The sequence below is a fragment of the Limanda limanda genome, chromosome 15 (assembly GCF_963576545.1).
Source record: "Limanda limanda chromosome 15, fLimLim1.1, whole genome shotgun sequence".
Taxonomy (NCBI): Eukaryota; Metazoa; Chordata; class Actinopteri; order Pleuronectiformes; family Pleuronectidae; genus Limanda; species Limanda limanda.
Genome location: NC_083650.1, coordinates 9,458,609 through 9,473,468, shown reverse-complemented (window position 1 = coordinate 9,473,468; position 14,860 = coordinate 9,458,609). Strand labels below are relative to the sequence as shown.

Sequence of the window (14,860 nt, the reverse complement as noted above, 5' to 3'; positions counted from 1 at the left end):
AATGGCCGGCTTCTTGTTTACTCTAGCATATCTATCCAAGAGACTTATTTCTTTGTCATGAAAAGACACATGTCCCCGTCGATTTTCGTAGCTTTATGCCAATCGTAGTGCTGGGGCTGCCCTTTAGGGGGCGCTAGTCAGTTATATTGCCACGCCCATTCCTTAAACCCATCTGACAGCTTTCAGGGGGGGGCTGTTGACACACACATGTAGTTTGAGGGAGATTGAACCTTGAACACCGAAGTTATAGCAATTTCGTGTGTCATGGCGAATTGATGAACTTTGATGCCACGCCATTAATATGGCGTTTGACGAGAAGTCACAGTAATCTTATATCTTCATTATCAATGTCTTGAGACCCATTTGACATAGTTTCACATGGTTGTGCAAAGGGGATGAGGAGAAATACTTCCAAGTGTGAGACGTACCAAAAACAAGACATTTCCTGCTGCCACCAGGGGGCTCTGTGATTTTAAGTCACGATTTCTGTGTTGATGTCTTCAGGTCGTGACTCTTGTCTTATGTGTGTAGTTTGGACTCGATTGGACCAAATATGTCCGAGATACAGCCGCCCGTGTTTTGATGGCGTTTAATCAAATTTTGACGCCACGCCACGGTCACAGGCTCTGACGAAAAGTTGATTTTTTTGATAACTTTAGTATTCCATATTGTTGTGACGACACTCGTCTAAATTTTAAGTTGATCCGATGAAAGCTGTACGACAAGTACATCAAAGTAAAAACGTGGAATATCGCCAAAATGGCGACTAAATCCAAAATGGCGGGCTTCCTGTTGCTTTTTTCATAACGCACTGAGAGACTTTTTTGTGCGTCTGGTCACGATACACAACTGGGTATTTTTTTTGTGAGGATCGGTGAATGCTAAATGAGGGGCTTATCCGTAGGTGGCGCTATTGAGCTATTTTGCCACGCCTATTTCCAAATCCTACAGAATATGGCCATTTTCACACATTTCTAACTTACTGCAAAGTTTAGAAACTATTTGAGCATGGGAAAGCCCTCAAAAAGCCAATTTAACTTGGGGAAGAAAAATAATAATAATAATAATAATAATCTTTTCAATTTCAATAGGGCCTCCCACCGGAGGTGCTCGGGCCCTAATAACTAGGGCTACGTTGTAGCACTAACGGGCCCGAGCACACGCGCGTTCCAAGTCTGTCACGGTCGGGGAAGACACAGCGTTCAATGACCAAGCTCTCATCTCCGTGTTGCATGCGTTTTTTGAACTGTGGCAAGGATAAACGCTTCACTTCCTGTAGCCAGCAGGTGGTGCTGTGATTTAAAGTCATGGTGTCTCTGCAGATGTCTTCAGGTCGCGACTCTTGTCTTACATGTCTAGTTTGGACTTGATTGAACCAAATATGCCTGAGATACAGAAGCTCGTGTTTCGATGGCGTGTAATCAAACTCTGTCGCCAGGCCACGGTCACACACTGTAACGTACATGTTAAATATACTATTTTTACCCTCAATCATGTAGTAAAGTTATCTATCAACATTAATTGTCAAACATATGTAAGTGTAGCTGAGTTTCCAACACATTAAAACTGTTTGAAAGAACTCCTATGACCTGTGAAAGACAATGTGGTCCTTGGTCAATTCATGGTCTTATACTGCCATCTTGTGTCTAAACATTGCCAGGTCAGCTTATTTGACTCAAATATGAGTCAATGTGTTTCCTTCAGACTTTGTTGAACGCCACGATCACACGGTGTGATAAAAAAATTATCTTTTGATAACTTTACATTTGCAGATTGTTGTGATGGCACTCATCTAAATTTGAAGTTGATCCGATGAAAGCCCTTCGACAAGTACATCAAAGTAAAAACGTGAAATATGGCCAAAATGGCAACTAAATCCAAAATGGCGGGCTTCCTGTTGCTTTTTTCATAATGCTCCTTGAGGCTTTTTTGTATGATTAGTCACGATACACCTTTTCCCCGATTTTGGTGAAGATCGGCCATGGGGAAACCTAGGGGCTGCGTTCCAGGTGGCGCTGTTGAGCCATTTTGCCACGCCCATTTCCAAATACTCCAGAATACGTAATTTTCCACCGCATTCTAATTTACTGAAAAGTTTAGCAACTTTTTGAGCATGGGAAAGCCCTCAAAAAGCCAATTCATTTGGATGAATAATAATAATAATAATAATAATAATAATCATTTCAATTTCAATAGGGCCTCCCACCGGAGGTGCTCGGGCCCTAATAATAATCTTTTCAATTTCAATAGGGCCTCCCACCGGAGGTGCTCGGGCCCTAATAATCATTACAATTTCAATAGGGCCTCTCACCATTCGGTGCTCGGGCCCTAATAATAATCATTACAATTTCAATAGGGCCTCTCACCATTCGGTGCTCGGGCCCTAAATAATTCTAGAAAAAGCAAAATAATATTTTTCGGGAGGCCTGCCTAGACGGCCACAGGATGGCCACGCGCCAAGCACCAGTCTGGTGGCCTCGGGAATTAAGCAATCCATAATCCATAATTCATTTGATTGTGTTACTCGCTAAATCACTTTTTGTTTGGTTTTTCTATGAAATCAAACAAAATATAATACAGTAATTCTCCTCTCACGAATTGGAAAGTTTCAAAAATCCTGAATGTATGTTCCCAGTATGAGGTTGTTGTGAAATAGACTATGAACATGATCTCATCCCCTGGAAATGCAAATTTTTTATTTATACCATTTATCAAACAAACAGGCCAATGCTTCTTTATGTTTTCTAGTCAGTGAATGGTAGAAAAAAGTAGAAAGAAACTACAGCACAACAAAGCAATACCAGTTTAAAACTAATTGCTGCAGTATATCCTGGAAAAACCCCATTAATAGTGATTTACAGATACAGAACCGTTCAAGTATTTTGGCCGGTCAGAGCCAAAGTATGAAACATCTATATCTTGCGCTTCAGCCTGTTGGAGAACAGAAGTAAATGTGACCATTAGAGAAGAAGATAATAACAATATTCTGAGACCATGAACACAAAATATTTGAAACAAGTGAAATACAGAACATGAGAAACAATTTACAGTTGAGATCAGTAGTTTTAATATTTACCCGTTTTACTCTTTTGTCTTTAATGGTAACCACCGAACTGTACAACACGTCCACGTCAGTTTCAGCACATGGCCTCTTGGAGGGGGAGGGGTAAACACAAAAATATTGAAATGGTAGATTTTCTCTTTGGATTTTAAACGGATTATATTTAGCTGCACTTGGTGAAATAATAAGTCATGTTTAAGCATGTTTGTGTCTTCTAGTTTAATCCAAATTTTTGATTTATAGGGTTACCTGGTCTGATGATGGGAACACAACAGTCGAGTACAGCACTTCCTCTTCACACTGTTTCAAAAGGGGAAAGGAAAATGTAAATCGCAACTTCTGCTGCAGATATTCTGTCGACTAACTTTTCAAATTCACTCTTGATTTCTTGAAATAACTGTGTTACCTTCGCTGAAGTTTTCATTTTGGGTTTAACATTGCAGTACGTTGCATCCGCTTCAGCCTGTGAAAGAGGAAACCAAAATGGATTCAGAAGTTTTCAGTTGTGCCTCACATTCAAATTCATAATCAATATGTTTGAGACATATGCATGAACCATTGTAAACAGATAGGTCCAAGGCCAACACATTATAAAACTGACTATAACCTTGCAAGCACCAGTTTAATCCATCTCAATTGTGCTCATTCCCTATGGTATTAACATTTCACTGTGTTTTAGTATTTTCCTTTAACCTTCACCTATATATAAATCAGGGAGGCAGGCAGGGGGTAAAATGAATGACTTAAATGTGCACATGACTGAATCTGGAATTGTGCATTGATGTTAGACATATAATTGGCCCCTCTGTGTAAATTGTGGCCCCATTATGGGAAATATCAGGCGTCTCTTACCATTGTGATTGCTGATGATTCTGGCTTGTTTTGCTCTAAAAGTTAAACAGTGAGAAACTCATGTTACTGCCTCTCAATGTTCACCGTACTCCAGATATTAAGTAAAATAATTTAAAAACCACTAACAAATTAGTTATGAATTGTATTTATCACAGTTCAGCTAAGACTTACTGTGCTTTCTCAACATAAACCAGACGCACGAGGTCACCAGCACAATGACGATCAACAAACTCAGAGTGATGATGAGGCTCTTTAGGTCTATTGAAGTGCTGCAGAGTACATTTTGAGCACACAGATGCACTTAGCACAATGTTCATAAGCACAATATAATGTAAAATACATCACTCTTTTATATATTTTTTAAATAATTACAAATTAATCTCTAAATATTGCCTATGCAAATCTAAGTTTCTATAAAGTGTCTTTAAAAACATACACGGCAGGACTTTTTCAGTTCTTTAAAATGTAAAGACTTCTGACCTGTGCTTTGTTTTGTCTCCAGTGGTGTTCGATATGGTTGTTGCAAGAGTGGCTATGATTCAAAAACAGGACAATGATTAAAAGAGTAACACGATTATTATTCATAAAAACGAATCAAACATTTACAAATGGTTATACAGGGAATGCATTTATGTTCATAATCACTGGGAGCACTTACTAGTGGTGGGTTTCTCAGTAACATTGACATGCACTGGCATCTCTAAGTCTCCTTTAACGCAGAAATACCAGCCGATGCTTTCTGTTGACAGTCCGCTCATAGACACATGGAAAACATCGAGGCCCCTGGAGTCTATGGTTACGCTTGTTCCATCTATTGCTCCCGACAGCCCTGTCACACAGCTGCTGCCCAATTTGCACCACTTAATTTCTCCATCAGTTCTTCTGTAGTTACAACTGATGGTTATACTCTCTCCAATGAATCCACTGATATCCTGATGATCCACATAAAGATCAGGCAAACCTTGGGGGGGAAATAATAAGTATTTAAAATAACATTGTGGGATGAATAACTGGCAGATGTTTGGGAATTGGGAAAATATTTAAAAACATTTGATAATAAAGAATCACATAAAACTTAAAAGAAAGTAATCAGTCTAAAGTATTTGAAATGTGCTCAAAGGTGAGTTAAGGCTCTTACCATTGGTGAGTGACAGTTGAAATCGCGATCCATCATCTGTTCCTATTATCTTCACACTACACCAGAAATATTCGTCCGCGTTCTTCAGATCTTTAATAGTTACAGTGAAGATTCTCTGGGATTTGTCATCAGAGATCAAAACCTTTCCTGAATAATGTGGTTTGTTTGTTAGAACTACATAATTGCAGTTGAAAAACGTGTAACCTTGACACAAGTACTTCACGTTTTCTCTGTACATTGAGCCATAGCGACATGGGATGGTGATCGAACCTCCAGCCTTAACCGACACTTTACTGATGGTGGTTACAGTGTTGTGAACTCCTGCAACAAGAACAAATAGTGTTTGAACAGATACAATTGGCAACTCACACCAAATCACAATTTATAAACAAATGTATAAGAACAAATTTAACATGAGCCCTGCGTCTGACCTGTGAGTCCAGTGATGATGAGAAGAATACTGAGATGAAGAGCCATGGAAGAGATTGAGGAAACTGAACAAAACGAACCCAGTGCAAAGAAAGACTGGATTTCTACTTCCTAGTTTACAAAAATTGTCTTCCTCCTATTCTGAGGAAGTTGCATTACATTGGTAAATACATTTGGATTGCTATCTCCACATAGCACTTAATATGCAATTGCATGTTTCAATTCTACTTCCTCTTATGTATGACAGTTGTTTTCTGGGTGAAGCAATATGGCCTCGTTGGGTTTGGTACATGGGATCACTCTATTATCTGGTGAGCTGGGGGTTGTTCTACAGGATCAATGGATCGAACATTTCCCACAATATCTGTCAACCTACTTGTGTGGATACTGATCATTACTGATAAAAAAAAATGGATTAGATAATCATGAAGATCAGAGTCAACGACGAGATTGAACTGTAAAATACCGAGTCTCAATTACATTTCTGTCATAAAGGTTTGATTTGAACATCTTGGCCATTTTTGTCAGTTATTTAACATATGGCCGATATATCAGAAGTGTTATTGTGTGTGTGTGTTTGCGTGTGTGTGTCAGCATTAGAGCCAGGTGGTCGTTGTACCTAATTATCACAATCTATGGTTAAGATTGTGCTTTCTTCCTTCCTTCCGTTCCTTACCACTCCTTTCTCTCTTTCCATTCTTTTTCTTCCCCTCCCTCCGTCCTTTTTATATATTTTTTCTTTTCTCTCTCTCCCTCCCTCATTTATTTCTTCCTTCCTCCCCTCCTTTTGTATCTCTCTTTCCCCCTCACTCCTTTCTTTCTTCTTCCCCTCCCTCTCTTCTTCCTTTCTTCTCTCTCTCTCTCTATCTCCATCTTCCTCACTCCCTGTTCTTTCTTTCTTTATTCTCTAAATAAAAAAACAATAAAAACCTGTTGTGTTTTTCTACAATGTCCGCCAAAAATGGCCGACCTCCGCGTCGACATTTGATGACGTCATTATGTAACTTCGTTCGCTGGCGTCATAAACAAAGCGACGGGAACAGAAGCTCTGGCGCGCGGTTCAACTCCAGCGAGTCGAGCAGCCGCAGCCGGTGCCTCGTCCCGTCTCCCTCCCGCTGAGCGAGCCCCTTGTCCGGGGATGGAGCACGGCAGAGAGCGGGTGGTGGCGCTGGTGGACATGGACTGTTTCTACGTGCAGGTGGAGCAGAGGCTGGACGCCTCTCTGAACCACACTCCCTGTGTGGTGGCCCAGTACAAGACGTGGAAAGGAGGCAGGTGAGTTCCTGACACAGAGACACCTGTTCTTACTGGTTCATGCAACTGAAGCCTCTGAATGTGGAGATCACTGCTCGGCATATCGCCACGGTCCCTCAGTGTCTGGAGGAAACGGAATCGAAAGGGTTTGTGATGAGTGAGAATCTTAATTAACTCAGGAGGCTGGGCCATAAAACTACATCCGTAGTTATTTTTGAATCAATAGAATATAATGCTTAAAGAGGTCTAACACATCATTTCTCCACCACCTATTTGTAAAATGTTTAGTTGTTTATCTATTGTTTAATCATAACAGTCTGTAAACATGTATGAAAGTTTTATCCTGATATGTTTTTGTTTATGTTTATAATGGTCCATCCCAACAGGAGTGAGAAAGGGAAATACATGACAGGACAGGAAATAACCTTCTAGAGCGTCTGAAAGTTCAAGTTCAGTCAGAAATAAGAGTCAGACACACAAATTTGAGCTTGAGATCCATTTACCGGCCGTTTTCACCCTCCCCCCATAAAACCATTTAACTTAGAAGGGAACGGAGATGGTCTCTGGAGTTGGAGTTGAACAGCCTCCCTGTAACCTCTGACTTACTCCTGGTAAATGTTTTGACCTGGCAGCATTGCAGTGACACGTCTCGACCTGATAGTAACGTGTTGTGTCTTGAGATCCGATCACTCAAACACATTCACACTGCAAATGCATCCAGGGCCACATATGAAGTGAGTGACTGACACTACCCACTTCACAGGGGACCCTACACTCAGCTTGTGTCTTTTCAGTTGCACGAACCATTCAAATCGCTGTCTCTGTGTTGGGAGCTTACCCGACCCCACCTCCCACAGATTACCACTTGGACTTACTGTTAACATGCTTTGTCGAAATATATAAACGTAACTTGATGTGGTTCTCAACTAAATATCTTCTACTAGCATTATAGCTGTGAGCTACGAAGCCAGGGCCCATGGGGTCACCAGGAACATGTGGGTGGACGATGCAAAGAAACTGTGCCCAGACCTCCAGGTGGCACGAGTGCGTGAGTCTCACGGCAAGGCAGACCTAACGCAGTAAGTGCCGGTCATGAACTATGTTACCTCTGCACCCCCGGGCCTTGTAAATATGTTATTTTGATAGCTCACTCCTGGTGTAGTTACAGGGAGGCGAGTGTGGAGGTGATTGAGGTGATGTCTCGCTTTGCTGTGATTGAGAGAGCCAGCATCGATGAGGCCTACATGGATCTGACGGCTGCGGTCCAGCAGCGGCTGAAAGACATGGCCGACAAACAAATAGGGCCTCACTTGCTGAGGGCCACCTACATCCAGGGGTACCCACAAAGCTCACCTGACCTGGAAGCACCTGAAGAGGATTCTGTCTTAGATAAAGGTAGGTAACCAAAACCAACTGATTACTCAAATATTTGTTTCACTACTGGACAGGTGAAGCCGGTATTGAGAAAACCCTAGGAGGATGAATCCCTCCATAACAATGTAATATTTGTCCTCAGAGGAGCTGAGGTCCAGAGGTCTGCAGCAGTGGCTGGAATCCTTACCTGTTCTCCTGACAGGGGCGCAGAGCTCTGCAGAAGTGCAGCTGACTGTGGGGGCGATCATTGTTGAGGAGATGAGAGCAGCCGTGGAGAAACATACAGGATTCAGCTGTTCAGCAGGGATATCGCACAATAAGGTATTGTTTAGTTCCTATGTACAGTGTGTATAGTGCTTTAAGTGTTCACTTTAAAGGGCTGCAGTCATCTTAGCTGTCGTCACATGTTCTATTTCTTCAGGTACTGGCCAAACTCGCCTGTGGACTGAACAAACCTAAAAGACAAACTGTTCTGCCTTTGGACTCTGTAGCAGAACTTTTCAACTCTTTACCCATCACCAAGATGTGAGTTCAAAGGATTACATTGCCGTTAAGTTTTTATTAATCACATATTTTTCGTTTATTCTAAAAAGAGATTTTTTAATTACAACATGCTGTATTTCATCCATGCAGTCGTAACCTGGGGGGTAAGCTGGGAGCCTCCATTAAAGAAACTCTGGGAATAGAGAACATGGGAGATCTGACCCGCTTCTCGCAGGCCCAGCTGGGGCAGCACTTTGGAGAAAAAACAGGGTGAGATGAGAACAGAACAAGGGCAAAAGTCTCTTGAGAGGACTGGTTAACACTAATCTGTCCTAGTCTTTAAATTTCTTTTTTCAAACAGTCAGAATTTCAAGTGGTATTGACAACAATTGAATAACATGGATTACCCAACTAACTTTTTACTCCTCAGACTTTGGGCCCAGTTTGCACGATGCCCCATTCAAAAACTTTTTGTACAAAAAATATTTGATTACCAATTGCATTCACTACCAAATGTCTCTGTTTTGCAGCCAGTGGTTGTATGACTTGTGTCGGGGGATTGAGTTTGAAGCAGTGAAACCCAGACAGCTTCCCAAGTCCATCGGCTGCAGTAAAAACTTCCCTGGGAAAACATCACTGGCCACGAAAGAGCAAGTACGGATAACTAACTTCTGCCTCAGGATCTGGATCTAACTTTATAATCTCATTTCGACTGATACTGAAAGTATTTTCTTTTTTTTCCTGCTGATTATTAATAACCTGTGTGTAGGTACAGTACTGGCTTCATCAACTGGCTCTTGAGCTGGAGGAGCGGCTGACCAAGGACAGAGAAGTGGTGAGAAAAAAAAGCCTTGTGTGGTTGTGCAATGTTTCTTCCCGTATTACAGCAGTATTCAGTGTTTCTTCTTCTGGGTTTCCCTGATGTAATTTTCAGTAAATACCTCTTGGTTCTATATTGGTACTTTTTCCACTTTCACCACATTACAGAACGGTCGAGTGTCTAAGCAGCTGACAGTTGGTGTACGTCAGCTCGGGGATAAGAAGCAGAGCAGCTTCTCTCGCTGTTGTGCTTTAGTGCGCTACGAAGCAACCAAAATTTCTAGTGACAGCTTTGCCATAATCAAGAGCCTGAACACAGCAGGAAACCACCAGGCCACATGGTAATTAGAATAACAATAATACTGTTAAATATATTGAGTATCTGGTTGAAGGAATCCACTTATTTTTATTGCATCATGTCCTCCAGGGCTCCAGCTCTCACCCTGCTACACCTTTCTGCGAGCAAATTCAGTGATGCTCCATCAGCAGGGGGGATGGCTGGTTTCCTTTCCAGTGATGTCACCTCGACCCAGAGCCTCTTCTCAACCACTCAGTCCTCCACCCAGCCGACCTTGGACCTGAAAAATAACTCGACATGCAAACAACCCGGCACCATTCAGTCCTTCTTTCAAAAGGTGGCTGAGAAACACAAAGTGAAGGTGATGAAAGAAGAAGATGAGGAGGATGAAGATGGAGTCTCCAAAGGAATTTTCCCATGTTCCTCCTCCTCTCATAAAACATCTAGAACGTGTAGTCAGTTGGAGACAGATGCCAATATCTCAGTTTCATCAGTTTCCTCTCACTCTAAAAGCGGTTTGATCAGCCCCCATCCTGGCATTTCCTCTTTCTTCCACAAAAAGAGTCTTGAGAGAAGCTTCCAGGCCGCGGCCCCGACGCTGAGCACCACTGAAGCAGAAGTCGGACCCGGGAGTATTAATAAAAAAGTGGAATTAGAAGACACTGTTGCTGTTTTATCAGGCCTGCAGGAAAAAACTATCTCAGAGTTTACATTTCACCAGACACCATGTGAAGAGTTAAAGGGTGAAGTGGACACTGGTCCAGAGGGAATTCCCCGTCCTGCCAGTGTGGCCAGAGAGGACCTCTTAAACTGTGAACGCTGTGGCCAGGACGTGTTGGTCTGGGAAATGCCTGAACACAATGACTATCACTTTGCTCTGGACCTCCAAAATTCACTCACTTCATCTGCGGGGTCATCATCTGTCTCTGCCTCTTCCTCCTCTGCATCTACGTTCAGGGTGGCTGCAGCCGGCACGACCCAGTCCGCCCGGGGCAAAACAAAAACCAGAGGCCAGGCAGGACCACAACCAAAAAGACCCCGCTCTCAGGGTGGAAGAACGGCCACTCTGGATTCTTTTTTTAAGAAGAACTGAACATGTACTGTAGAAAACCTTTTTTAACTAAAATTAAAATAATGGAAATGCTTACAATGTAATTTGCTCTTAAATGGATGGAAAGCCATAATGTAACAGTGCCTTGAATGATTGATGGTAATACGCTTTATCTCATAAGTTTTTGAAGCTAAAACTTTCAGCAATTATTTTGCCAACCTGAGTATATTTAGGATTCTTGTAGTATTCTGACCTACCAGCAGGGGCCACTAGTCAGTATATTACTGAACTCAAGAGATACATGTTTTGTAAGAGTATAGATTTGAATATAAATGGAGCTGGCGTGCACTCAGGGATCCAAACATTCCTGTTAGAAAACATTTCTTCAGTGGTTTTCAGGGGAATCTATAGTTAATCCGTTAAATACACAACACCAGTCCTACTGTTAATAAGACCAGCAGACCTGTCTAACATTTAGGTTGTTGAAAACAAATACAAAACAGTTGTAAAACTCATTGTTTTTCACGTAGACACTCCCAATTCAAACTACAAATGGAAACTGATTTATAAAAGTAAATGTTTGTTCTAAGGCCTGTGATATAAACGCATCTGCCTAGTTATTTTATAATTGAATGCCATACATAATGTAAAACCATGGGTTGGTTAGACTGTTAATATTCTCAGTGCCCTGTCGTCCTGTTTTGGTTCCACTCTGCTACAGCTGTTGTGCTCAAGCGCTGAAAGACAGTTTGTTGACTAGATAACTCTTGCATTGTCTTGCATTAGATAGGAACCAGATACTTTTTTTTTTTAACTCAATTTTGTGGATTGATAGATTCCTCTGACATGTGAGTCCATATACACAACACTGAATGTGTGACATGACCGAGATATTAAGACAGCAAAACAAATAAAGACAATAAAAGGTTTATTCATGTACATCAGCGGTCGGCAACCTTAGGCACGGCACGCGGCGCCATAATCATTGGCACGCAGTCGATTTCCTATTAAAGAAATGTTCAAAGGTTTTGCCGTCATGCAGCCTGTATTAACACCTCCCAGCCGCTAGGTGCCAGTATTGCACCGTAGGCTATTAAATGTTTAATCGCCATTAAATGATTATAAGAAGAAGCCTCCCAGTCCCAGCCGGCGCTGTTCGCAGTTTCCCGCTATGGTTTCCCGCAGGAATCTCTGCGAAGGGCATCCGCTCAGGTGTAATAGCGATGGCATGTCCGCTGTCTAAAAAACTGAAGGCCCGGCCATTTCAGGCCTTATGGGAAGAAGACTAGGGATTCGTTTTTTAATAAGGACGTGCTGTGTGCACTTTATGTTTAGAAAATATGCTTTGCCAACGGTCCAGCGTTAAGCGCCACTTTGAGACGAAGCACGAAAAAACTTTTTCAAAGACCAGGCAGACGAGGGAGAATACATCAGGCGTGCAGTGTCCAGGTATGAGAAGCTGGCCAACTCTCTGAAAATATTATAATATATAGCAAATACATTGTACATCATGACACGCAAATTGGATCTGGACATAAATATTACATTTCACCCAAATAATGGTCAAAATATTACATTTGAATTCAAAAGGAAAACAGGTTTTAAATGATGGTAAAAGAGTGAAACTGCTGGTTTCATTAAGAAGAATGCAACAGTGAAAAAGCTGCACAGAATTGTAAAATTGAGAAGTACTAGAAGTCTATAAAATACTTCTCGGCTGCTTTAAAACAAACCTGAACACCTGGTATAACTCTTGATGAAGGCTAAAAATTAGTTTGGTTCAAATGCATTATAAGTTTCTTTGAGTGCACAAAAAACGAGTGCATAACAACTGTGTGGGTGCAACAAAACAGGGCACACACTGCAGGTGTCGTCTATCATCGATGTCTGTGGGACAACGACCTGTGTATAAATCACATCAACATGCAATGTAACAGATGTTAAGGCCAACAGCCTCGAACAGAGCTGAGGTGAACATTCATTTTTTAAGTCATCTTCCACACAAAAGGTGTTTCTGGTGATGGCACCAATTTCAGTAGATGTTTTTGTTTACAACGTTGCACGTAAGCCCGGCTGCTTCAAGACACGCTCCAGCTGCCGCACTGTGCGCTCCACGGTGGTCCGCGAGCACAGGTCCACCTTACTGATGACGATGAAGATGGGCACCTCCAGGGCCATAGCGAGACCAAGATGCTCCCTTGTCGTTCCAGCTGGAAAAGGGTGCAAAGGAGAGGATAAAGGAAAAAGGTCATACCTCATCAGCTACAGTTTTCCTTTCACTGATTTACATGCCCACAAATGCTTTCACGAGCAAGGTGCATTAAATTAGCAAAATGGGATTGAGTCACTTGCCTAAAAATTGCAGAAAACACAGTATTAATACACACAATATTGCAGACACAGTCAAATCTATGGGAAGGATTAAGGCAGTACCTCATCTCATAACTATGATATCAGCTACACAGAGTCTGAGGAAGATAAAGGAAACGTTTACAGTTGAGGACTGTTGTGACCTTAGATAACATTTCTTATCCTTTGACCAGCACTTAAACACAGTCTGAGGGCCAAGAATCTATGTGAGCTAACTGATAAGACCAGGTGGAATTTACCATGACGTCTGATTGTTATGGCAGCAGGGGAAATAGATAGGATTGCAGGGCAGGAATATTCAACCATATATAGTAATTATGTCACTAATGCTGGGGGTGTCAGGAATGCCGAATAAGACTTTTTCTAAAACATGCGATTCTAAACAGAGGCAGCAGCGTCTTGCATGCCGGGTGGATCATGTTTCTTTGTAAACAAAATTGAAAAAAACCATATACGCTATACATACACATATTTATATACATGCACATTATTTTTCCGTTTGGAAATAGGCCTCCTCACTGAAGACTTCAAGGGCAGTGACCATACAGTCTATGGTACTGACCCATAACACACACTTAAAGGTTGACAGACTCAAAATACCCTGAGCCCCGTCAGCTGAGCTGCAAAGTGTTTTGCTACTTGAGTTATTTTCATTGCATCATAGGTAATGGTGCATAATCAAAATAAACACTCCTCGTCTTACGTAGAAGGTTATTGAAGAGAAAATAACATACTGATACAAGATGATTACCCGCCCTTTGGGTTTCTGGATCGCCCCAACTACCCCTAACCAGCTTTGGGGGGGCCCAGCTTGCAAAATTTTGAGAACCCCTGCCTTACACAGATCCATAATGCTGTTTCATAATCAAAGCTGTAGCTCTTGGGTTGCAGACACTATGCCCCCCTTTCTGTCTGTAGCATTGCTGAAGTGATCCTCATTCTTGACCCCATTTACCCAGTGTGCCCTATTTATAATGCAGACATGCACACAAACAGCAAAATTAAGCGAAATATTTCTTAATAAAGCAGTATTATCTACACTCATTGCTTTTAAAAGAACAGAAAAAACAAATATGCCCAGGGCTATAGGGAATTGCCAGTGTGTTTCTATCTGGGCCCCACTTCCTTTGTCTGTCAGCGCCCCTCCCCCCTCTTGACAGTTATTACCGCGTGTTATCTCCACAGTGCAGCATGTCAGGATGGCCGAGCGGTCTAAGGCGCTGCGTTCAGGTCGCAGTCTCCTCTGGAGGCGTGGGTTCGAATCCCACTTCTGACAATAACCTTTTTAGAATATACATAAACAATAATAAACGAGCTGTAACCAAGGTTTCCCACTTTCACTGCACAGACAGTCCCACCTGTTTGACAACTCTAATTTCAAAGCGGGTTGTTTATGTACCAGTGTGTTACACAAGCTTTCTGGACTCAGTCTTACTCACTGTTATCATGAAAGCTCGGAATGCAAATTATGCACAAATACTTATTATTATTAATGTTATTATTTTAAATTAATCATATTAGTAAAGTAAGCTATCCTAATATAATGCAGAAGTAAGGCTGAATGTTATTTTAATAAAATCTGAAGTGTATCAGAAAATATTTTGAGGTAAAATATCGATCAAAAGTGTGTGACACAAATAACATGAAATATTTATGTTTTTGTGCTCTGAAGAACTTGAGGTTAGATGTTAGGGCACTGCCCGAGGACTGACAGACAGTGAGGCCCTATTG

The 14,860-nt window shown here is 41.7% G+C and overlaps 2 protein-coding genes and 1 non-coding gene across 3 annotated transcripts; 2 read left to right on the top strand and 1 right to left on the bottom strand.

Moving 5' to 3' along the window:
• Positions 1-2,594: 2,594 nt before the first annotated feature.
• On the bottom strand, positions 2,595-5,748 carry LOC133020889 (uncharacterized). The gene is made up of 10 exons (XM_061087630.1): positions 5,483-5,748; positions 5,052-5,372; positions 4,572-4,874; positions 4,394-4,445; positions 4,085-4,182; positions 3,914-3,948; positions 3,468-3,524; positions 3,311-3,361; positions 3,077-3,151; positions 2,595-2,931 (listed from the first exon to the last, which is right to left on the bottom strand). Exons 1-10 carry the CDS (start codon positions 5,526-5,528, stop codon positions 2,845-2,847), a joined length of 1,125 nt encoding a protein of 374 aa, XP_060943613.1. The 5' UTR covers positions 5,529-5,748; the 3' UTR covers positions 2,595-2,844.
• Positions 5,749-6,524: 776 nt separating this feature from the next.
• polh (polymerase (DNA directed), eta) lies at positions 6,525-11,668 on the top strand. Its single transcript, XM_061087525.1, has 10 exons — positions 6,525-6,755; positions 7,679-7,813; positions 7,897-8,129; positions 8,251-8,429; positions 8,530-8,633; positions 8,742-8,861; positions 9,122-9,245; positions 9,361-9,426; positions 9,579-9,751; positions 9,838-11,668. The coding sequence occupies exons 1-10, from the start codon at positions 6,619-6,621 to the stop codon at positions 10,799-10,801; spliced, it is 2,235 nt and encodes a 744-aa protein (XP_060943508.1). The 5' UTR covers positions 6,525-6,618; the 3' UTR covers positions 10,802-11,668.
• Positions 11,669-14,322: 2,654 nt separating this feature from the next.
• Positions 14,323-14,405, top strand: trnal-cag (transfer RNA leucine (anticodon CAG)). Its single transcript has one exon. It is a non-coding gene; the product is annotated as a tRNA-Leu (tRNA).
• Positions 14,406-14,860: the final 455 nt, after the last annotated feature.

Coding starts and splice junctions, on each gene's coding strand:
- LOC133020889 (XM_061087630.1), bottom strand. CDS start 5,528: ATGGCTCTTCATCTCAGTATTCTTCTCATCATCACTGGACTCACAG. Junction 3,949..4,084: donor GTTTATGTTGAGAAAGCACA/GTAAGTCTTAGC, acceptor TTTAACTTTTAG/AGCAAAACAAGCCAGAATCA. Junction 3,152..3,310: donor TGTTCCCATCATCAGACCAG/GTAACCCTATAA, acceptor TCCCCCTCCAAG/AGGCCATGTGCTGAAACTGA.
- polh (XM_061087525.1), top strand. CDS start 6,619: ATGGAGCACGGCAGAGAGCGGGTGGTGGCGCTGGTGGACATGGACTGT. Junction 8,130..8,250: donor GGATTCTGTCTTAGATAAAG/GTAGGTAACCAA, acceptor ATTTGTCCTCAG/AGGAGCTGAGGTCCAGAGGT. Junction 9,752..9,837: donor GGAAACCACCAGGCCACATG/GTAATTAGAATA, acceptor CATGTCCTCCAG/GGCTCCAGCTCTCACCCTGC.